The sequence below is a fragment of the Xyrauchen texanus genome, chromosome 35 (assembly GCF_025860055.1).
Source record: "Xyrauchen texanus isolate HMW12.3.18 chromosome 35, RBS_HiC_50CHRs, whole genome shotgun sequence".
NCBI classification, from domain to species: domain Eukaryota; kingdom Metazoa; phylum Chordata; class Actinopteri; order Cypriniformes; family Catostomidae; genus Xyrauchen; species Xyrauchen texanus.
In genome coordinates, this window is record NC_068310.1 from 36367923 (window position 1) to 36392490 (window position 24568).

A 24568-nucleotide genomic window follows, 5' to 3' on the forward strand; every position below is an offset into this window, starting at 1 on the left:
GGTCTTGTAAAGGATCTTTATATCAGACCCTGTGCATCATTATTAGTTTATTGTGGTTGATATGGCACATACAAAAAGCCCATGACATATGATAACGCAAAAGTCTAACATTTTTGTATTATATACATGTAACTACAAAGGACCCAGAAGAAAAGAACATGTTTGAATGCGTAATGAGAAAAAAAAAAACCCTCTGTGTAGTCCAGGTGCTGTTAGAGGAAGATTGCTCAAGAATCTTTGGCACCATAAAGACCCAGAATCACTCAAACGGATTCATTCTCGTGAAGTTTAACAAATCCCTTACAATTTGATTCAGATGTCTGAATCGTCAGCTTTTTCCAAGTACTGAGCTCTGATCAGAGCATTAAGTTTGCGGCGTGTAATGTAATTCATCTAGCGTTGAACGTGCCGGACGAAGGCTTGGACGAGCTGGATGAAAGGCTCCTGTCCCTCCGGCGTGCCCTTGGATCCCGGTGTGTGTGGTTTGGTTTGCGGTGAGGGAAGCAAACCGCTGGCGGGGGAGGAGGGGGAACCTCGCCGGAAAAATCGAAATAATGTAGACAACAATGTACTCTGATGGGGAAAAAAGGAGAAAAAAAATTAAGATAAAACTACCATTTGCTTTATATCCACAAAGAATGAGGTTCCAGAAGTGTTGGAGAGACGGGTGGTTTGACGAGACTCTAGCAACCATTATAACTTTTTGACACCATATTGACCGAGATGATTAAATTAGAAATCTTTAATGATTCTTCCGTAATCAGTGTTCATTTCATGTATCTTTGAAAAACCATTTATAGCAGTATGTCATCGCATCGATCTCAAAATGTAAATGCCTAGAGAGCACAAGAACATCATATACAGCTTAAAAGTTTAAAATGCAACTCAACAGATCTCCATTACTTTTACAAAAACTAACACGATAAGGCTTGGATGCCTCTGCCCTGAACCACCAAATAACTTTTACCTTCTGAACAGACCCGTTGTATTAGCTATATTCTTTTACGACACTGCGGTCTCACTTAAATAGTGTTTGAGTGATCGCCACCAAACGAGTTAAAACAATGCCATTTAATCTAGAAGCACAACAAGAGCATATATGATTTTATTATAAGAACCTTCCTATGATTCTGCATTCTAATGACGTCTATAACTACGTTTCCATCCAAGGATTTTTAGCGCATCAAAATAAAGCTGATGGAGACGCACGTTAGCGCTAACATGTCGACACATTAATGCAAAAATGTTGTCACATGACAGAGTTTGCCCCAATCGTTAGCCTGTGTTAATCATGACGAGAGTATTGAAAGACAATTTATTGTACGTGATTATGGAATGATCTTTACGGTATATAGAGCCGATCAGCAAACATAACACTTCCAGGAGTGCCAACACAAATATCTTGTGCACGTTGAACAAATACATGGCCACTGTTTGCGCTTAATAAATAAACCGATGAATACTGTGATTTAAAGTAGCTTTTCCACACTATTCAAAATAATAGACGGCAGTCACAGAAGTAGCCCACAGTACAAAAAAAACATAATTTCTGTGCATAAAGATGTTTTAAATTAAGAATAAATACACAATATCAGGTAAAAAGCTGAACTATTTATCCAATGCCGAGTTCACTTTCAGAAAACAAGCTTTTGAAAATGTTTAAACGTTTAAATATTTTAAATCTAACCCTCTTTACCTCAGATCACATTTACTGCTTCAGAAAATATACATTTTAGATGATAATCAAGTTCAGTTGGTGGTTAAAAGTTGCTGGAGAAATATGCGGGACATGAAGCAGTTGTCATGGAGATGCTATAGATTAGATGCCCATCTGCTCCTTTGTGTTTGCTAGTCCTCTTCTTCTGTTTGCTTTTATTTGTGAAATTAAAATGACAATAAGCTTGACTAATTTCAATGAATTGTCTCAATAATCTGATACATTTTATCCAAACTTCGGAGGAAAAATAAATAGGGACATCTGGGTGTCGAATTGGCGATAAACACATTTCTGAATGGAAACGGCTTCAGGGCAGATTTCTTTTGCTTTTTAAGACAGTGTTGTTCCTCCTTTGACCAAGCTGACATGAGGAGCATCTCAGTCTGGCTGGAAGCTAATGGCAGGTCATTTTGGTGAACTCCATCCTGAGCCCATGTTTACATTTTCATAGATATTTTATGGCTAGATTAGGTAAATGGAAAAACAATTACAGTGTGTTTGGATAAAATATAAGACTACATCTGCTCAAAATATATATTGAAATCATTTATCATGAAGAGTCGATTTAGTTGATTTCGATGAGTAAAGTGGGCTTTAAGACAGATGGGGAACTGACCTCATTGTGTCAGGGATGTCACTTTACTCGCAGCCGATTTGTTAGCCGTGAAGTACAAGTTATGGTGATAAACACAGCTAAAGGCCGAACCACATTCATGGCACCTAAAACCAGGGTTGATGTAAACTAAACTAAAACTTACTGGCTAGCCACCAAAACCAGCTTCATGGTTCAATGCCCATGTCTACTATTGTCAATTATGTGTGTAGTAGGATTCTAGTGTTCCAAACACACAAAGAATGATAATTTATGGAATACGGTCCTGCATTTAATTAGGTTTTTCACTCCCAAAATGCTGGTACGTAGCCAATGTGTCCCACTCTCCTTTTCAAATCAACTAATTTCTCTGTTCTGGATTTTGATAACTCACCAGCTCTGAGCTGAGCTCCTGTTTCAGTCTCTGTTTGTCTCTGGGTGAAACTGAAGGATCCTTTAGACAGCGAACAGCCTGAGAGATCAACACATAGAAACAGTTCTCCATCGAGAACATCAACAAAGACCTAGAATGAGAGAGAAGGAAGTTTATTTTGACAAACTGGTGAACATTACATTCAGACTAATTAAGAAATACAAAGCTTATTATTAAAATCACTTCTCCTTACTTTAGTGCTTGTGTGTCCTCGGAGGAGAAAACTGGCTCTTTTTTCTTTTCAATCTACAAACGGAAAAACAGATCATTATATAAACAAACTGTATGACCCACATAACATGTTCTATATTAGATAAAAGGCTTAAAAAAGGAAAAACATTGTCCTACCTCTCCCAGCATGCTCAGAGCCACATTAATGGTGGCTAGCAGCGTTCCAAACGACGGAGCCACATCAGAGTCAAACGCAGGAGTTGTAAAACTCAACACAAAGAGAGTTCTGTACTCCGCCAGGTCCATGGACTAAAACACAAATTTGCAATACATTTTTACACTGTTAAGATCCAAAACACCAGTATTTTTAACGGTTTCAAAACATAAGCATTCATTAGGCATTTCATGCATTAAAATTAATGAATAACAAATGTTGTAAAGTGTGTGTGTGTGTGTGTGTGTGTGTGTACCTGGTCAAGTAAGATCTGACAGCAGTCTGGTGTGAAGTGTTGTAATGTCGCCAGAGTTTTGCTGAGAATCTTTAACAGGCTGCACTGAACTGCCTGTAGTGCTTTAGACTCCGCCTCCTCAATCTCTCCGCCCACCTGCTCTTTGGAGGCGGGCTGTGCAGCACGTTGTGGGTGTGGTCCCTGGGGAAGCCCCTCCCCATTCTTTGCCTAAGCAAACAGTTCACTTCAATTACACACAATACCCAACGAACAACAATCATTGTGTGTTTGTGCTGGTTGATACAGTGCAACGACTAACTTTCATTTGTCACATCAACAACCATCCAGTAAAATACCATTACTCTGATTTAAGTCTCACAAGCCTCAAGTACAAATAACACTAATAACTATTGGTTTATTTTGAGTCGGACATGATGAAACTAATAGAAGCCTTTATTTAATTATTTTTGGTCACACATTATACATACATTTTTGCATATATACAGTGAAATGTATTTGTTTCCACATATCCCAGCTAAGCTGTGGTCAGAGTGCAGGGTCAGCCATGATACGGCATCCCTGGAGCAGATAGGGTCAAGGGCCCAACAGTGGCATCTTGGCGGTGCTGTGGCTTGAACCCCCCGACCTTCTGGTCATTAACCCAGAGTCTCAACCGCTGAGCCACTACTGAAAAGACTTCCAGTTCAGTACGTTTTTCATTCACTTAAAAGAACCAGCTATTTTAGTGATTTGTTTGGGAATAAAGCTACGATGGCTGTGCTGTAAAGTCAAAGGAACCAGCTCAAAAGAGTGATTCGTTCAGGAATCTGACAACACTGACTATTAAGTTCCCAAACCTAAAGCTAAATATTTTGCTTAATTTTAGACCAATGAGATTTCACAGTGGGTGCAGTTGCCCAGCACAAGGCAAGAAAAATAGAAACCAAGCAACTAACAAAATGTGTTGAAGTGATCAATGCTGGTTAGGACTAAAACACTGATCAACATGGAAGTGATTTGTTGCATACCTGTAGGTAATGATCGAGCATTTTCTTGCTGTGAAGGAGGTATGTACACGTCTGACACAGATAGCACAGATTCACCTGAAACACATAACACATGATTTAAAACGATATTCTCTCATTTAGTAAAACTGAAGAGGTGGACTATGTGTGTGTGTGTGTGTGTGTGTGTGTGTGTGTGTGTGTACCTGTATATCTCGGAGCAGCTGCGGCAGGTGAAACTGCCATTCTTTGCAAAAGTTAGAGAGCTGGAGCAGGAAGCCCACCGTGTGATCGGCCTCATCCAGACACGCCAAAGACTGAACCGTTCTCACTGCGTTCAAACACTACAACACAAACACACATGTTTGAGCAGAAGAACTGATTATCAACAGGCAATGAAGTCAATCTGTATCATAGATACACGTTGATAGAATCCAGACTGATGTGAAACTTCATGCATCATTATTGCTAAACAGATCGACTCTATTACGCATTCAGTAGTCTTGTTTATCAACACAGAACATTTACTGATCACTGAACTCAAAATACAGCCAAGAAATATTTAGACCACACACACACACACACCTGCAATATGCGCTCCTGATGAACCCCCACAAAGTCAAGCGCTTCATTAATGAAGTTGTAACGGAGAGTTTTAAGCAGGCTTTCCATCAGAGACAAACTCAATCTGTACACACCCGGCCAACTGGGAGCGTCCTGAGATTTACGCACAAACGCCTGAGAGAGAGAAATGGGGATTAAATAGGTGTCATATATTTGTTTTAGAGGAGTAGTAGCCATAGCAATGAACATGTTGTAGTTAAAAGGCTGTACCTGAGTAGCTCCATTAGCCGGACCCTCATAAACACTGAGGAGAGGAAGACAGATGCTCTGAATCACTCCAGCACCTGCGACCACTGCTGCCCCCTACAGACCAGGAAGAATAACATGAGAGAGAAAAAACTGGAGGATTAGTTTGTCCCATCAGTTCATTCTTAAGTGTCCCAGTGCACAGTATTTTACATTTGTTTGTGAAATACATAATTTAATTATGCTGTTTCTCAACAGGTCAACAAAGTCAAAGTTTTACAGTGAAGTTACACACAAACACTTTCCAAATCTGCTGGACTGAATCAAATGAAAAAGAACGATTGTTTAGTGAATCAGATATCCCTAATACACTTATAACACCAGAGAAAGAAACATGAATGAGGGTTTGTGGTTACAAGAACAGTTATCTGAGTGACTTCTACTATACCTCAAGTGTATGTAAATGTGTACCTGTGGTGTTCTTGCGATTGTTAGCAGCAGATGAAGTGCCGCCTCAGTGAAGTACAGGTTCTGCTTAGATCGCAGGCTGAGTTCTAGAGCGCTCAGAACTGATGGCAGAACTGGCAGCTTCCTCACCACCTGCAGCCATTGCTCACCATCCTCATCAGCCCGACACAACTCTTTAGACAGATGAAGAGCCAACACACACACCTGAAACACAGCGAGAGAGAGAGAGAGAGATATTGGCCATGTTTAGAACAGAATATACTGCACAGTACATACTCCGTACTGCCTACTATTTAAAACAATAGTATGTGATCTAAAATGCAACAAATGTTTTAAACTAAATTATGCTACATTGTTGTTAAATTACCTCATTGTGTTGAAAATACATTATTTTGTGTGTGTGTTTTTTAATGTAATTTTATGTAAAAATATGGGCTGTAAATTGGTTAAAATTTAAAAAGCCTATCATTGGCCTACAATCCATCCTGAGAAATAATTATTATAAGGGCTTTTCAACGGATGCATCTATTCATGCATCAGACATACGCTTTGGGTGCATCATTTTGGTTGTGTAATAAACAGCGTTTTTAGGTCGCTGTGTTTAGTTAGTGACATGTCTTGAGATCCCTGCATTCACAATTGCACTCCATCACACTGTGTTTGAACGCAATAATGTCAAGCGAGCCTGAGTGTGGGTTGATTGTACAGCTGCGTGCTGACTATACAGCTGGAGTTTTGCTTACTGCCCCCTGCTGATAACAGCTGGTACTTCAAGCTTGAATTGCTCTGAAGGTAGGAATTACAGTCCAAGCGCATGATCATTTGCCTTAGTCTATTAAACACAATTTCGTTTTATATAATTAAATTGCACTGTATTAACACCTTAAATCGACAGCCCTCGTAAAAATGTCAACTTTTGACAATCCGATCGAAAAATGAGTCAAGCAGCAAACATGACGGGAAGTTAAGCGCACTGCATTGTAGTATACAGTATTGCATCATAATGTGCAGTATACAACAAAAGGTCATCTGATATTCCATGCATGCAGACAATCTGCATACTGTACACAGTATACATACTACAAAACTAGTATGAGTAGTACACTCATGCAAACAACTCATTCTTCACACACACTCACAGAGTCTCGCTGGTCTTTTTGGACGCTGTGTGGACTGTCAGTCTCCATGCTGTCTTCCTGAATGTCACCTTTCTTGAGCATGTGACGTGTGCTGTCGATCAATGCCAGGGCCTCATCCTGAACCATTTCACACACACATAACAGCAGCTGGGGCAGCTGGGTAATCTCTCCACCTGAACCAAAAACCATAAAACAACCATTTAAACAGACACAATTGATTGAATCACTGTGTGTTCTTTCTAAACATATAAACACACACTGACTGACCGTTGAGTCCCTGTATCTGCAGAACTAAGATGAGCGCTGCGAGCAGTTTGGCTTTGGTTCGGTCCATCAGCTGTTGTTCAGCATGTAAAACGCTCTCTAACATCAGAGACAGAGGAGGAAGAAGAGCTGGAGCTGATACCAGAACACTAACACACACACACGCACAGAGAGAGAGAACAATCAAGAGTTAAAACTCTACATACACACAAAAACAGACAGACACATGACATCCATACAAGCACACCTTTTCCACTGTTTGAGTAGGATGAGGAGCAACGTGACCATCATAGATCCCAGTCGCAGACAGAACACAGACTGAGACATCAACAGCTGAAAGAGAGAGAGAGAGATGAAGTGTAAGGGGCCATTCACACCAAACATACTATTGTGTCCATCTGATTGTTTAACAATTAATTGGGTAGTGTGTTTGAGACACTCACTGCTGCTTTGGTTCCTTCCAAGACGTCCATAAAAAGTTTATGCCTGACAGAATCTTTTAGATGCATCACTTCAGACTGCACACACATACAGGAATGGCAATGATAAATAACAGCACTTTAACCGTGACACTGTGACATGTAGGGTAGAATAGTGGAGAGTTGAGTGTGGAGTTCATCTCACATGACTGCTGGAGAGTATTAAGAGTGTCCTCCATGCAGAGATGAGCATCTGAGATTCAGAGAGCGAGCGGAGACCCTCCTCTTCACTATCACACGCCAAACACACCAAATCACGCACATAATCTGACCAGAACTCGTAACGGCGCTTAGTGCTGAAACTCTCCAAAGCTGCCTTCAGAGACGGATCCAACACACCACTGGACACAGACAGTGAGAGAGCATGGATTTAATAACATGTTGACAAGACGGCGAACATATTATGTGTGTGTACGTTGTATATGATACCTGACAACATAGTAGATCTCAAGGGCAATTATCTTCATCACAAAAGCACAAGATTCCAGAACACATGGCTACATCAAAACAACAACATCAAACAAGCTCAATCAATCAGACTTAGACACATGAAACAGTATTTGCAACATACGAGTAATGTAACATTTCTAAATTAAACTGAATAGTGTGCAGGAAATTATGCAGGACGGGACTTGAAGTTAGGATCTAATTGGTAATGACCCAAAACACCCTATTTTTGTGGTCATTAGTTTAGCACAGGCAGGAATCAGTCAAAACGTCAAAATGTATCTCAGATGGTCACAGACATTTATTGAAGTACTGTAAATAGGCTTCATTTTGATTTCATGTTGTCTTGCAAACAAAATGAACCTAATTTGTTAGCAAGAACTTAACATACACACACACACACCTCTGTGGTCTCCGATGGGGGTGGTAAGTTTCCAAATAAAGGAGCGGTGAGATTTTCCCAGAATTTTTCTCTGAAACGATAGAAGTTTAAATGGTTAGAAGAGTTTAATGTTAAATGCTTGAGTGTGTGTGTATGTGAAAGAGACTCACTTGGTCCTGAGAACAGAGAGAGCGCTGTCCCGTCTGTCCTGCCAGAGCGCGTGGAGGAAGGCGAGTGCTGCCCTCTGCAGCAGTGGAGGACACCAGTACTTCCCCTGCTGTTTAGAGTCCAACAATTCCAACACAACTGACAAACAACTCCACTCACCTAAAGAAAACTCCTACACACACAAAACCAGACTGTTACACACTGCTTTGATCCATCAAGCTTCTCAGACGAGGGGTGCGATTAGATCAGCTTTCTACTGTACTACTAGTTGACTCATTATTTGTTCAGACTGGTTAAAGTTCATATATTACACAAAACTGAATAAAAGACAATTTATTTGAATTTACAATTACATGCCACTTAAAATATACTTATATATATACACTCACCTAAAGGATTATTAGGAACACCATACTAATACTGTGTTTGACCCCCTTTCGCCTTCAGAACTGCCTTAATTCTACGTGGCATTGATTCAACAAGGTGCTGAAAGCATTCTTTAGAAATGTTGGCCCATATTGATAGGATAGCATCTTGCAGTTGATGGAGATTTGTGGGATGCACATCCAGGGCACGAAGCTCCCGTTCCACCACATCCCAAAGATGCTCTATTGGGTTGAGATCTGGTGACTGTGGGGGCCATTTTAGTACAGTGAACTCATTGTCATGTTCAAGAAACCAATTTGAAATGATTCGAGCTTTGTGACATGGTGCATTATCCTGCTGGAAGTAGCCATCAGAGGATGGGTACATGGTGGCCATAAAGGGATGGACTTGGTCAGAAACAATGCTCAGGTAGGCCGTGGCATTTAAACGATTCCCAATTGGCACTAAGGGGCCTAAAGTGTGCTAAGAAAACATCCCCCACACCATTACACCACCACCACCAGCCTGCACAGTGGTAACAAGGCATGATGGATCCATGTTCTCATTCAGTTTACGCCAAATTCTGACTCTACCATCTGAATGTCTCCACAGAAATCGAGACTCATCAGACCAGGCAACATTTTTCCAGTTTTCAACTGTCCAATTTTGGTGAGCTCTTGCAAATTGTAGCCTCTTTTTCCTATTTGTAGTGGAGATGAGTGGCACCGGTGGGGTCTTCTGCTGTTGTAGCCCATCCGCCTCAAGGTTGTGCGTGTTGTGGCTTCACAAATGCTTTGCTGCATACCTCGGTTGTAACGAGTGGTTATTTCAGGCAAAGTTGCTCTTCTATCAGCTTGAATCAGTCTGCCCATTCTCCTCTGACCTCTAGCATCAACAAGGCATTTTCAGCCCACAGGACTGCCGCATACTGGATGTTTTTCCTTTTCACACCATTCTTTGTAAACCCTAGAAATGGCTGTGTGTGAAAATCCCAGTAACTGAGCAGATTGTGAAATACTCAGACCGGCCCGTCTGGCACCAACAACCATGCCACGCTCAAAATTGCTTAAATCACCTTTCTTTCCCATTCTGACATTCAGTTTGGAGTTCAGGAGATTGTCTTGACCAGGACCACACCCCTAAATGCATTGAAGCAACTGCCATGTGATTGGTTGATTTAGATAATTGCATTAATGAGAAATTTAACAGGTGTTCCTAATAATCCTTTAGGTGAGTGTATATACATATATCTCTCACACACACACACACACACACACACAGTATACTTTGCGTTATGCAGTACACTAGTTTTCCATTCCAACAAAGTCTTGATGTTTAAAGGGTATTTCTGTGTAACCTCTGACCTTTGTCCCCTCTCTGGCATCTTTGGTTTCCAGGTTGAGGAAGAGCTCGATAAGTCCGGGTTGTGTTTCTACAGCGACGGTGAGGAACTCCAGGATGGTGACTTTAATGCGCATGTCTTCAGTTCTGCTCTGCAGACGTGTCAGAAATGCGTCTCTGATTGCAGCAGCGTCACTTCCCAGACATGCGTACACGGACATGGGAGCCACCTTAACACATCACATACAAAAGCACATTTGTTTCCATATATTATGATATTCAATTGAATTCGATTGTTCTAAAACTAAATATAATTAGGGACTAACCTAAACTGTACAATTTTGTTTATTCATTCTCATTTAAGGCAGTTTTCCTTATATGGTACTCAATTAAGCTTTTTCAGTTTTACAAGCTTTGAGGGAACATTTAGGGGCATCAATATTAAAATATTGTTACCGTGGCGAGTCTCTTCAGTAGCTGTATGGCAAGTCGTGGCAGTGCTGGGTCGTGCTTGTGATATATATACTTCGCCAGCACAGCGATCAGGTTGTTGCTATGACCACCTGAAAGACACATGTGACAGTTATGTGAAAATCAGACACTAGATTCAGACAAATCAACAAATTCAGCCAGCTAGAAAAGTCTGAACTTGAATAGGGATGTGTTTGGTAAGCATTTGTAATATTTGGTTAACCACTGAGGGTGCACGAATGGTTATTTGCCGGGAGATGGAATTAATGCAATTCATTGCAATGGATGTGCATTAAAGGGATAGTTCACCCAAAAATGAAAATTCACTCATTATTTACTCACCCTCGTGATATTACTTACTTTCTTCAGCAGAACACATTTTAAGAAATATAGATTAATATCTCAGCTCAATAGGTCCTTAAAATGCAAGTGGACGGTGATACTATTTTTGAAAACAGATAGGGAGCATAAACGTCACTCCAGCTGTTAATGTCTTCTAAAGTGACAAGATCACTTTTAGTGTGAAAAGTACTTGAACTCTAAATCATCACTTCCCATCAGCCAAGGCATGCACGTGATGTAATCGCGTTGGCTGCAAGAACTGATGCATGTGCATCAAACCTGGAAGAGCAGCACTGTATACAACGGAGTAGGAAGAACGCTGTACAGAAGCTTCGTTGTTTTGGATCTTGATCAGTTTCTTTACTCACAATGGTGAGTTTGTGTGCTTAAGCGGAGGGCGCCCTGCCACACCTGTATATCTCAACCGAGAGGAGAATGTAAGTTTACGTCAGTAACAAGCCAAAAGCGAATACTCAGTGCTCTTGTGAAGCGATGGATTATAGATCAAAAGTACTTAATTATTTATTTATTTTTTGCACCAAAAGCGATTGTATCACGTTAGAAGACATTCATTTAACGTATGGATGACATTTATATGCTGAATGTCCATATCTGAAAAGTCTGATCACCATTCACATGCATATTAAGGACCTGCTGAGCCAAGATATTTTCTTCAAATGTGTTCTGGTGAAGAAAGTAAGTCAAACCCACCTGGGATATCATAAGGGTGAGTAAATTATGAGGACTTTCATTTTTGGGTGAACTATATAGTTCTCAAAATAGCAGGGAATAAAGTTGAGCTATTGATAGCTATCATAATGATCTATGAGACTAAACAGCACAACAGAGCCTAAATGTTCTGCCTGGCTAAGTTCACATTTCTGTGAGACAGCGAACGCTAGTATTGTCATGTGTGTGGAGTTACACTACTGGGTTTGCAGACTATTCAAATAACAAAATCACTATTTGGTTATTCTATGCTTGCAATAGAATAGAGACTGCCCATGCACATCCCTAAACTTGGATTGGACAGGTCAAGTGTTTGTTACGGGAAGGATTATCAGACAGTTTAGTATGATACTTTATACTTATCATGCAAAGAAGTGTGTGCGTACTAACCGTGCTGTGTTAGAGCTTGCTCCAGTGGTGAGGCCGTATCAGACTGCGGTTTAAGTCTGATCACATTGTTGGTGACTGAAAACGCCAACTTCACCGTCTGGATCAGAACCTGACCGGGTCCCTCAGAACCACCACTGCAGACAAAAACAAACACACACTTACCATCAAACCCACTGACTGGTGGACGTGGAGATTATAATAAAAGGTCCAACACACACATATATTGTGTACCTGCTGGGCTGCGCTGCCAGCACCATGTTAATAGTGTCCACTCCCACGCCCATGATGTTGACCACCGCCTGTCCTGCTTCTGTATTGGCCAGACTGTAGATACACAGTGTTTGAAGACTGGGAGCACTGTAAGGGTCACATGAGTGAGCATGAGAATATTGAAAATAATGGCAAGAATCATTATCTGAAAAACAGCTAAAATGCAGATTAGTATCCTCCTCCTCTTCTTCTTACCTGCCCTCTGACTCCCCTTCCTGACTCAGATTGAGAATCGCATGAACCAGCTCTAGAATCAGACAACCTGAGAGAGCGAGAGAACGAATGAGCAAAGAGTTTGAAGACATTAAATGCATTTATTTCCTCCGACTTCATCTGGAACGCAGCATTTGGCTACAGCAAGTGTGTCATGCACGGGTTACGTAGTTGATACGCGTCAGACCAAAACTAAGAAGAACAACATTAATGGAGACAAAAATGTCCGCTGAAGACTATGAACCATTAGCAAAAACAGGCCACACACCTTTTGTAGGATTAAATCATAAACAGAGCACACATCTTGAACTTCAAATTAAAAAGGTAGCTTACCCTGTGGAATTTACTAGTAAACAAACAAGTTATGTTTACATACATTCTTGAAGTCTAGCAAACACGTGGAATGCATTTCATTCCCCATTAATGGCACAGAATGTATTTTACAACAATACAATAACAATACAAAAACTAAAAAACCATTGTGATAATATTTTTAGCCATATCTGTCAGTCCTATGTGTCGCTCACCGATCCTCTCTCGGACTCCATACGTGTTGTATCGCCATTTATGATACGTGGGCAGCATCTCCTTCAGAACCAGCAGCACACATGGGATGAGTCCTCTGCTCTGAGTACTGCCCAACTGACCCTGAGAACAAACAAAAAACAGTAAAAAATAATTTAATGGGGCCTTACATGGAAAATAGCATTTTCAAGTACTACACAGACATGCCCGAAAATGTACAACTTCCATAATTTACAAACAGATTCAAAAGGGGCAAACAGGCAATGTAAAACGTATGTTGTGTTCATGTCTTGTCTGAATAACTTAATGTCCTCATGTCCTGTCCGCCCTAAACTCAGTAATCATTAGTTTCTAAGGCAACTTTCAATACGCCGAAACAGAAAGATGTGTGGCTTCTTTTTTGATGACATCAAAATATTTTATATATTCCTTCACATCTACAAGTTCTTGCAACATTTTTAAGAACAATGAAAGTGCTCCAGGTGACTCCAGGCGAAAATAAAATGGCAAATCAAATGGAAATATACACCGATCAGCCACAACATTAAAACCACCTGCCTAATATTGTGTAGGTCCCCCTCTGAGTTACCGTAAACTTTGTCATTTGAAATCAGTCCGTCCATCCTGTTGATCTCTCTCATCAACAAGGCGTTTCCGTCCACAGAACTGCGGCTCACTGGATGTTTTTTGCTTTTGGCACCATTCGGAGTAAATTCTAGAGACTGTAGTGCGTAAAAATCCCAGAAATACTCAAACCAGCCCACTTGGCACCAACAATCATCCTTGGGATTATCTAATCAGCCAATCATGTGGCAGCAGTGTATACAATCATGCAGATACGGGTCAGGAGCGTCAGTTAATGTTCACATCAACCATCAGAATAGGGAAATGGCATTGATGACCGTGGCATGATTGTTGGTTCCAAACGGGCGGGTTTGAGTATTTCTGTAACTGCTGATCTCATGGGATTTTCACTCACAACAGCCTCTAGGTTTTACTCCAAATGGTGCCAAAAACTACATTTTGTGGATGGAACTCCAGACTGGTTCGAACTGACAAAGTCTACGGTAACTCAGATAACCACTCTGTACAATTGTGGTGAGAAGAATATAATCTCTGAATGCTATTCTGAGATGCGGGTTGGCGCAGTTTTGGTGGCACGAGGGGGTTTTAATGTTGTGGCTGCTGCAATTTTGCTTCTTTCTATCTGACATCACAACAGTCAAGTCAGAGTTTTCATACAATTCAGTTTACAACTTGTAATTAATAGTTCTTCAAACACTTGCACATTTTTTAACAAAACAAGAGTCTCATAAATAGGCTAATTCCGACATGACGTGAATGTACCATCAATTATGACTATTATTGGTGCAAGAAACCTTAAATTGACATTATTAGAGGACAAAAGTTTAGAACATGGCTCCTTTATGAGGTCCCAAGGATTTGGGTTAGTAGGAAAAATACAAAGAGTCTTGTGTGTGCGTTACCTTAACGAGTGTGGACACCAGTCTTAAGAAGGCGATGCTCACACTGTACTCTCCTCTTGGCTGTTCTATCAACACCAGTAGGTTGCCATAGTTACCGGCCTTCATGCCCTCCGCACTGAAACACAGCAAACAACTGTTACCCTTCACACCTTTTTGTCCGTAGGAGAGACTTCAATACATGAATGTGTTGCTCCCTATGTTCTGTGACTCTGAATGCATCACCTGATAGTCTGCGCCATGTTAGTCAGAGGGGTGGAGGCGAATGGAAGGAACCCTGTGTGATGCAGACTGGACCAAACCTTAATCAAGAGGAGAGGTAGTTAGTTAAAAGCGAATGGCTTCATAAAACACTGACTTAATATCCACATAACTAAGCATTTACCTTTCCAGGCTGCCGAGCGGCCAGAGCAATAAGACAGTTGATACAGGAAGTGATCACGTCTACCGGGGGATTAATGACGGAGGTCAATCTGTCACACAAAAACTTCATCATTTCAAGCCAACACAAAGGTAAAGTGTTTTTTAAATAAAAATAAACAACTCAAATGCACAGCTTTAGAATAGAGAGAAATTATAAATAGTATCAATGTTGTCACGATACCAAAATTTCAGTAGTTGGTACAGATACCAGTGAAATTTCACAGTTCTCGATGCCAATATAGATACCACAGAAATAATATGCTAATTTGGTAATGTCCAACAGAAACGCTGTTTAAAAAGATACATTTCAATGTAAATAATACATTAAAATAAATGTGTCCTGTAAAACAGAAATCCGTTTTATTTTTCCCAAATCTGGTGTTTTCCATTTTATTTTATAATTTCATGATTTAACATTTAATATAATTGTCTAAATCAAGTCGAAGCAAATTACTTTAACCATTTCATACCACTGCATTTTTTAAACTAAACTACTATTCAGTAGAACACTCAGGCTTTGTTATATATTGCTTAATTATCCATCCATCCATCTTCAACCGCTTATCCGAAGTCGGGTCGCGGGGGCAGCCGCTCCAGCAGGGGGCCCCAAACTTCCCTATCTCGACCCACATTAACCAGCTCTGACTGGGGGACCCCGAGGTGTTCCCAGGCCAGTGTGGAGATGTAATCTCTCCACCTAGTCCACCTTCCCCGAGGCCTCCTCCCAGCTGGACGTGCCTGAAACACCTCCCTAGGGAGGCGGCCAGGGGGCATCCTTACCAGATGCCCAAACCACCTCAACTGACTCCTTTCGAGCAGCGGCTCTACTCTGAGCTCCTCACGGATGACTGAGCTCCTCACCCTATCTCTAAGGGAGAAGCCCGCCACCCTTCTGAGGAAGCCCATTTCGGCTGCTTGTACTGCTTAATTGTTATTGTTATTATTAATTATAAGTATTATTATTACTACATTTTACTATTCATATTAAATATAATTGTCACAATTTCAGGCATCTACTTTCATTTTAAATCAAGATTTAATTTTGAGGTGATGCATGCATGTGCTGCGCTTCACAGTTGATTAGTGCTCTGCTCTGTCATCTCATAGAACACACTGCGCACATAATTCTGTAGGATTTGGAGTTATGGGCGGTCTACTTCACACATTCACTTTAAAGCATGCAGCTCATGCAGACTAAGATTACAGTCTTCCGTGGTTTAATAATCACACTAGGACACATCATGATTTTAATATGATGAATTGTGCATTAATTTTGTCTGAGTATTTAAAAGCAGTTGTTTGTCAGTCGCACAGTGCGCTGGGACCGAATTAAATAGGTGCTGGTAATACCCGTATTGCAAATATATTGGTATCGTGGCACCATTATTTATTTTAGTACCGACTTGGTACCAACATACCTGTACATTTGACATCACTAAATAGTAGAATTTTACTTGAATCAATCAACTAGTGAGTCATTTTTAATGTTAACACGTTTGTGTATATCTCACCTCTGCAGCAGCATGTAGATCCGTGATGTGAGCGGCAGCAGACAGTCAGACACCGTCCAATCAGTGCTGATGATCTTATGAACCAGGTCCAAGATGGGCTTCACTCTCTCACAGTGAGCTAACACATCTAAAAAAAAAAAACAAACAGCTTCTACATAAACATCTGCTCAAATACTCAATTGCATCATCCAAATACAATATCAAATCAAAGTAGCAGCATCCAATCAAATACATTTTTTCATCATCTAATCAAACACGGATTCAACATCCAATAAAATACACTGCATTAGCCATGTAAACATTGATGCATTTTCATCCACTTTTCTTTTGAAAGATGTGCGACTATCTGTGTACCTGCAGTAGAGACGACGTGCAGCAACATTTCAATCTCACAGGTGAAGAGGGTCCAGGAGCTGTAGGAATAGTCCCAGCGCACCAAGAAACCCTGTTCCCCCAAAGACAGCTGTTTCCCCTCACACACCTGCCCGAAACAGCCCTGTGGCATGCGCAGGTTCGTCTGCCCCACACCTGACAACACAGGTGATGCAAAAAAGTTCACAAAAAGACTTCAGACACAAAATACACACTTGATTGTTTCTTTTCTGTGCACTAACCCAGAGGATAGAGGAGTTTAGGAGTTTGTCTCCTCCATAGAGTGCCATCATCTCTGGAGATCACGTCATTAGGTTTGTGCTTATAGGCCTCGGTGTAGAACGACATCTTATCCAAGAAGGTGTATACCTGAGAGAGAGAGAGAGCGAGAGAGAGAGAGAAATCTGTTGTATATAGTTCTGAGAAAACGTCTAATACAATTTGTTTATAAATGCAACCTGGTTTAAGAGCAGTTTAAGTATCCAAATATTTTTGGGGGCCACTGAATGCAATATTTATTAATGTGAACCCCTGTAATAACGGCAATAAAACGTCTTTGCGTGTTTGTACCTTCTTAGCTGTAGATTTGTCAGACAGCAGGGCAGTAAGTAGCTGTAGTAAAGGTCCGGTCTTGTATGGAAACACACCCACAGCACTGTCCAGAATCACACCCAGACCCATGTTCGGTTTCTGCAGGCACCACCAGAGGTCAAGAGGTCAAATCTCAGGGTCATTTCAAAGCAGACGAAGTGATAAACTCTGCAAACTGTAGAAAACATTCCTTTTAAATGTCTGGTTTTTTTGTTGTTGCAACTCACCGACTCCCAGAACAGTTCAGCCAGACTTGGAGCAGCGAGAACCTCACATGCTGCATTGATCAGGTGCTATTGACAAAGAATAATCAATGAAATGAAGTCAATTTTATGTGTATAGCATTTTCCACAACACAGAATTTCAAAGCAGCTTTACAGAAAATGATGCTGTGAAGTCCTCATTGTGTGGTTTAAATGAAAACGCAATTGAAAATAATGCCTTAAAAACAATTGTCTTTAGGCACCCAGTGAGCAAACCAAAGGTGATTATTAAAGCAATAACGACTGTATATCGCCTATATAGTGTGGGGTCTGTTGGTCTGTGTGTATTTGTACCTGCTGGCTGCCAAGTGTGTCTTCTTCAAAAGATGTGATGACAAAAGACAAGAGACCATAAATACACATCCGTGCGGTACTGGCTGTACACTAGAGAAAGTTCACATGAAGCAAACATTATTTCACCTAATGCCTTTACATTAGACATAAAACAGTTGGTGAAAGCTGTTCTTACGTTATTCCCAGTGTTGCCGAGTGCCTGCAACATGTTGGTGAGGTTCTGGAAGACCCCAAGCTGCAGTGTGATGTGTCCCAGACGTCTGATCACAGAGCCCACCTCTTCTGGACGCAGCGTGTGTCGCAGCAGAACCCAAGCCAACAGAACCGGCCCATGATGAGAAATGTCGCCAAATGTCAACAGCATCTGATCCACCTCCTGCACATATACACGAGTGAGAAATCTAGTCATATTTTTGAAAGCAAATCGCCTGAAAATTTCAGAACGTAAAATAATACAGAAAGCCGTGTGTCTATATTATCAGAGAGTACACCATTATATGTGCAAAGTGGTTAAAATACTAAAACACATATTAGCAGTCGCAACTGGACCATTATGTTTTCTGCAACTGATCGACTATGATTGGTAAATCACAGCTGAATCTGATTTGTCCTTAGTGTTACCTTGCAAACATCCAGCTGGTCGTAAAACTGGTGCTGTTCTGTTCGGTCCTCCAAAGCACATTTATGCAGGAAGTCAATGTCCATCCCCTCCACAAGAATCAAAGAACTAAAAAACCTGTTAACAAGAAAATAATAAATATAATTAAAACATTTGTGTGTGAGAGAGAGTCAGAGAGTGAGATAATGTGTGTGTTCTGACCCAATGCGATCAACCAGAGCGTCCATGTTCTTGTCCACGAGGTGTCGATTGGTCTGCCGCTGCCCAAAGCCATGCTCTTTAAACATGCGTGTGAAGGTCAAAAGGTCAGTGGGTGGCATCTCAAAGTATGCGTAATACAGGAACAAGATCTCCAGAAGCAGGGCCTGCTCCTTCAGACACTGAAGAAACCAGCGGGACATCTGCCTTTCCGTCTACACAGACAGAGGGAGAAAGACAGCTATTAAAATTCAAGGAATATTCCGGGTTCAATACAAGTTAAGTTCAATCGACAGCATTTATATTTGCTTAATTATCATATTAAAATTACATCACGATAAAAACAATCATCACGATCCTCAAATGGTCTTCATGTTCTTTATGTAAAACTTACCAAAATCTTTTGATTTTGGGGTGAAATATGACCCAGATAGTTCTTTGATAGTTATCTTGGTTATTCTGCTGATGTAAATATACAAGGGCGGGAAAAATAATAACAAATAATACCATAGTTCACTTTTCACAATCTCCCAAAAGTCCCATTGTATGACTATTCCTTTTTCACTGGAAATGTACCACTTCACCATTCTGCTTCATATAGTCTTGAAATTGGTGCAATATTGCTCTAAAAGTGAGCAGACATTTCAAACATCCTCTCACCATCAGGTTTCCGTGCGTCTCCCATGTCGGAGCTTCTGATTTGGCTAGTGACCCAAACTGTTGTCTGCAGTTGGACACTAGATCTTTCTCCAGTTTACTCACACAGTTGGAGTACTCGGCCTGAAGAGAGAGGAATGAAGCAACCTTAGGTTCAAGTTTTCTGGATTGTCTGGTATAACAGTTGATCTTTCATTGTCAGTTTACCCTGTATGGATGTCTTTCATCTTGGAAGTATGTGAGGAGGTGTAACACACAGCGCAGCACACAAAGTCTTTCTTCATAGTAGTAATCTGCTATCTGTACAATGACAACACCACAAATCATTCAAGGCATTCATATGAGTGCATAGCAAAAGGGAAGATGCATTTTCCAGATACATTCTCACAAAAGAAAAAAAAGCCTGTTGTTACGGTTTTATGGTGCTACTTGTACTTTCTTTAAAAAGATCTGCTTAAAACATTATTATTATTTTTTCCCATTAGCAAAGGCCTAAATACAAAGAGATGAGATACAGGAAGCAGACAGACACGAGATGTTCTCACCTTCAGAAGAAGAGCTTGACTCTGTCTCTCATCCTGTAGCACAGCCTGATGAGACCAAATAGAGGACAGTTAACCAAAGCATATGAATCTCATGCAACCAGATATTTAATGTTCCCATAAAGTCTGGTGCCATCCACTAACACAGGAAGAGACTGTCTGACCAATATACTAAATTATCAACCACAGCATGACAAGATAAAACGGATGACATCACACTAATAGCTGTATAATGAACAAAGTGGTTCATAATACAAACCAATCAGAGCTTGTACATTTCGAAAAACGCTCTTGACATTTTCAGGGTTCTAGAAACAAATTAATTAATAAATGAATAAAGCCATTGACTTTTAGGAGCCATATGGTTGTTTTTAGCAGCCAAACAGAACTGCTTGATTTAGTTGGCTATCCAGAAGCAAGATAGAAAGCCGAAAAAAGAAAGCTGATAACAGATTAATCGAGCAATTGATTTAAAAACTATATATATATATATATATATATATATATATATATATATATATATATATATTTTAGGGATGCCACAGTGTGAGTTTCTAACGGGTAGTTTACGGTGTGAAAAGAAGAAAAAAATAGCATTTATGATTATTTGATCATTTTCTTATTATGCATCAGCACTGATGGTAAATATTAATATCATATCACAATTGCATGTCTTAGTGGATGTATTTCTGGGGGATATGTGGATGCTAAGGGCAACCATACAATAAGAAAACTGATAAATACACAAAAACTAAATAGGAGAAATATAATGAGATGCTCCAATCTAGGGCACAACTCAACTTTTGAGCATCTCGAGCTCAGTGATGCACTTCAGTGTAACCAGAGTGCTTAAAAATGCATAACTGTAAGATTATTGTGGGTGCACAATGTGTAGCCTAGTTCAAGGCATCCAACAGTTTTTTCTTCTGCAACAGTTTATTAAAGCAATCAGTTGTCTGTCCGACACCCCAACATAAAGAATTGGCAACAGACTCTAAATACTGTCCACAACATCTCACAAATAAACCGTTGGCCTATGTATAATAATGAGAGTGTTGCTTGCAGCAGGCAATTTAAAGTCCGATAATGACTCAATGGAGTCCATTAATGATAATGGAGTCAATCAGCACACCCTGGATTCGATCTTGTGACTCTAGGGGTTAGTTGTTTGTATGGCTCTATGTGGAAAACAAATGCGGGATTGAGAACGGGACCGGTCAGGAAGAAAATCATTGTAGAGGGTGGGTGAACATGAAGTATAATTCAGAGGGAACGTTCGGTTGTGGGATAGAAACTGGAAAAAAACAGTCCCATGCAGACCTCTACATGGATGTGTTGTCTGATGCGGAGACTAGCAATAGAGGAACAATGAAATCTCACCTTGAGTGTGTTTCGAGTCCCTCTGTAGTCCTCTTGGAGGTAACACTGAAGAATCTGGACACTCTGCTGTTCATCCAAACCCTGGCATAAAAAAAAACACAAAAATAACAGCTATTTTTCTATCCCTGAAGATTCAATCCAGTCAGACTCACCGTGTTTATATGTATTATGTCAGTATGTGTGTTTATAATGACCGTGTAGTGAGCAGCCTAGCTAGACAGCATCTATGGTCTACATAAGCGTAAGAATGTGCCCATGATGTGTTTTATGGCATGCCTCAAAAATCCAGTCACAGTACTTACCAGCAGTTTACTGATTCTGAGGCCAAATTCTTTGAGAGCTTGTGCCGTGTCTTTATCGGCTTTCAGCTTGTCTGCGGCCGATGTGCTGCACATAACATTTAATCATTCAGTCATACCATTATTAAACAGAATCAACAACCGTTTGAGAACAATTATTATGCATATCATGCATCAATGAGACCACTAATCGTGTATTATCTAAATAATACAAGGATATCCAGGTGTTGAAAGCATTACCTGGGTGGTTTGAAGAAGGACAGACCCTGCAGAAGTCTCTCCCAGTTCCGATCTAATTCCGCTTCGATTTGGGCCTGTAAATTTAATCAACAGAGATGAAGGCGAGAGAGGAGACACATACACAATACTATATATCAACCTTCAGCTTCATTATCAAGCCTTTTTTCAATTGTTACCTGCTCAGCTTATAGAATACTATATAATTTACGGAGTACCATAAAAGATTATTAACCAATCTGTAACAGGCCATTTTAATTGTACATGCACATTTAAAAAAATAAAAATAATTTCAAGCACTGCGCATTTATGCAGTTATTAAAAGACAAAACCATATAAAAAAATTAATGATTAGTAAATTAATTTACCGGCTCTCGAAGTGCAGATCTCCCCAGCAAGATCGTCCATAACTCCCGGCTGCTCCTAAATAAATATATATTTAGACACTTAGTCATAATTCACTAGTTCACAGACATTAACATACGTTGTGTTGACACAACATCTAAACCACGTACATATATATAGGCTATATGGATTTATAAATTGTAAATATATACACTGGTGGCCAAAAGTTTGGAATAATGTACAGATTTTGCTCGTATGGAGAGAAATTGCTACTTTTATTCCCCAAAGTGGCATTCAACTGACCACAATGTATAGTCTGGAGGACATTAATAATGTGAAAAATTACTAATACAGTTTGAAATAAATGTGCAGAACTTCTTAAACGGTTTCAAAGTATTCTCATAAAAAAATCCTCCATGTGCAGCAATGACAGGTTTGTAGATCATTGGCATTCTAGCTGTAAGTGTGTACAGATAATCAATTGTGACGAGGCGGAAGGCGGGGCCGGGCGGCCATCCTTACGACCCGGCCACGCCCTCTTTCTCGTCACAATTGAGTCGTCACATCCTCAATATACTGTATTCAAAAACACTACATTTATCCTTCATACATACTGTGGAGATTCTACTCAAAGTTTACACATTAGGTGCCATTGTGTTGTTTACAGGTCCAAACGTTATACCTTTATATCCTACGTAAACTATTTATATACTAGCCATCATACATATCCCTGGGTAACCACACAATGAAACTCTTTCAAGACTTTCTCCAACAGTTTGTCCTCACCAACACAATCAATACAAATATAAATGTCAATTCATACTCAAGATTAATGTCTTCAATTCAAAGAGGGTATGAACAGCTTTTTAACTCCCGTTATAAACTGCCAGAATACATTTGAAATTTGAATATCAGTAGCGCGGGTCTGTCAGCCAGCGCACGCGACCGACTCGTGCGGCCCATAGGTTTCAAATAAACGCATTTTTGAGGACACCTTTCACGCAGATTTTGCGACTGATTATGATATTTAAAATATCGACGCCTTTTCCCATAACTCGTTTCACTCAAGCTCTTTGAAAACAACCCCAGTAAGTTTCTCTTTCTTCCGTCTTACCTGACACACATCTCCGAGTCCGCCATCTTTACCCAGATCACGTGACTAGCCCTCAAACACCAACGAGCGCGCAGCTATCACGTGACTTAATTAAACATTTAATAAAACCATAAACTATAGGAAAAAAATATTTGACATTTAAACCAACCATTTTAAAATGCAATACCATACAGAAAAATATTGAATAAGACGTCTTTGTGATTTGACATTTGCAATGTGATTATTCTGACAACGACGTCACTGGCATGGCTGCCACCACTCGACAGACGGTGAGCACATGACCGCACAAAGTACAAGTCACAGCAACATATCAGGAAGATTACGCTTCTAAATTACGGCGAAAGGGGTAAGATGAACCGTCCTTTGGTGTTATTTGGTCTTTCTGTGTGTACTTACAGTGCACGCTCTTATATAGCAGTGAATTAGCTGTTATTTCTACTTGATCTTGCATTAAGAGCCCGTCACTCTCTCTGCTTCTGTCAAAGACTATCAATTCTATCAAATACTATCACCCAGAATCGCTTTGGATATGTCCCTTACTATTCAGATTATGTGTTAAAACCGACAATTCCTATTCAAATGGCATAACATGGATGAATTTGCATTATATCCATGCATTAATAATCGAATGTGCTTGTAAATGATTCAGGTGCATGATGTCAAACCATCTTTTTTAATAGTATTTTCTGTATTATATTGTTATTCATGGCATTTTAAATTAAGTCACAGTGAGGTAAATCTAGTAGCCTACACTATTATTAGGGCAATGTATTGCCAGCCACCTCACGATATGATGCAAATGTCACGATTCGATATTCATCGCGATACACCACGATGTTATGATTAGATTTCGATTTTAATTTTAATTTAAATTAATTTGGGTATATTTCAGTTATAACGTCTATTTTGCTTACATACAGTATGAAGTAAATAATCTTTCAGCTATTGCGGTTATTCATTTTACAATGCTGTTATTTCATTTCTAACATGTACAATTACGGCCATATACATTTTAAAATGTTTATTTCATAATTTTGGTGACATTTTAGCTTTTATAAAATACATAATC

The 24568-nt window shown here is 40.0% G+C and overlaps 2 protein-coding genes across 2 annotated transcripts in view; one reads left to right on the forward strand and one right to left on the reverse strand.

The window, feature by feature from the left end:
* Nucleotides 1-29: 29 nt before the first annotated feature.
* nup188 (nucleoporin 188) lies at nt 30-23536 on the reverse strand. The gene is made up of 44 exons (XM_052105480.1): nt 23500-23536; nt 22409-22463; nt 22044-22117; nt 21807-21891; nt 21505-21585; nt 20128-20172; nt 19790-19882; nt 19586-19705; nt 18929-19140; nt 18730-18844; nt 18284-18484; nt 18109-18198; nt 17779-17844; nt 17531-17650; nt 17203-17329; nt 16943-17116; nt 16589-16715; nt 15040-15127; nt 14880-14956; nt 14658-14772; nt 13173-13293; nt 12628-12694; nt 12394-12519; nt 12163-12296; nt 10687-10793; nt 10254-10460; nt 8526-8695; nt 8377-8446; nt 7956-8023; nt 7672-7867; nt 7491-7565; nt 7295-7380; nt 7051-7196; nt 6784-6956; nt 5648-5848; nt 5201-5293; nt 4952-5104; nt 4573-4710; nt 4391-4465; nt 3384-3590; nt 3091-3222; nt 2936-2988; nt 2704-2833; nt 30-573 (listed from the first exon to the last, which is right to left on the reverse strand). The coding sequence occupies exons 1-44, from the start codon at nt 23523-23525 to the stop codon at nt 394-396; spliced, it is 5199 nt and encodes a 1732-aa protein (XP_051961440.1). The 5' UTR covers nt 23526-23536; the 3' UTR covers nt 30-393.
* A 201-nt stretch (nt 23537-23737) lies between these two features.
* Nucleotides 23738-24568, forward strand: part of LOC127628690 (dolichol kinase-like) — a 3480-nt gene continuing 2649 nt past the window's right edge. Inside the window, exon 1 of the mRNA XM_052105483.1 lies at nt 23738-23845. The gene's annotated coding sequence lies outside the window, so the exon portion shown is untranslated. The remainder of the gene's footprint in view (nt 23846-24568) is intronic.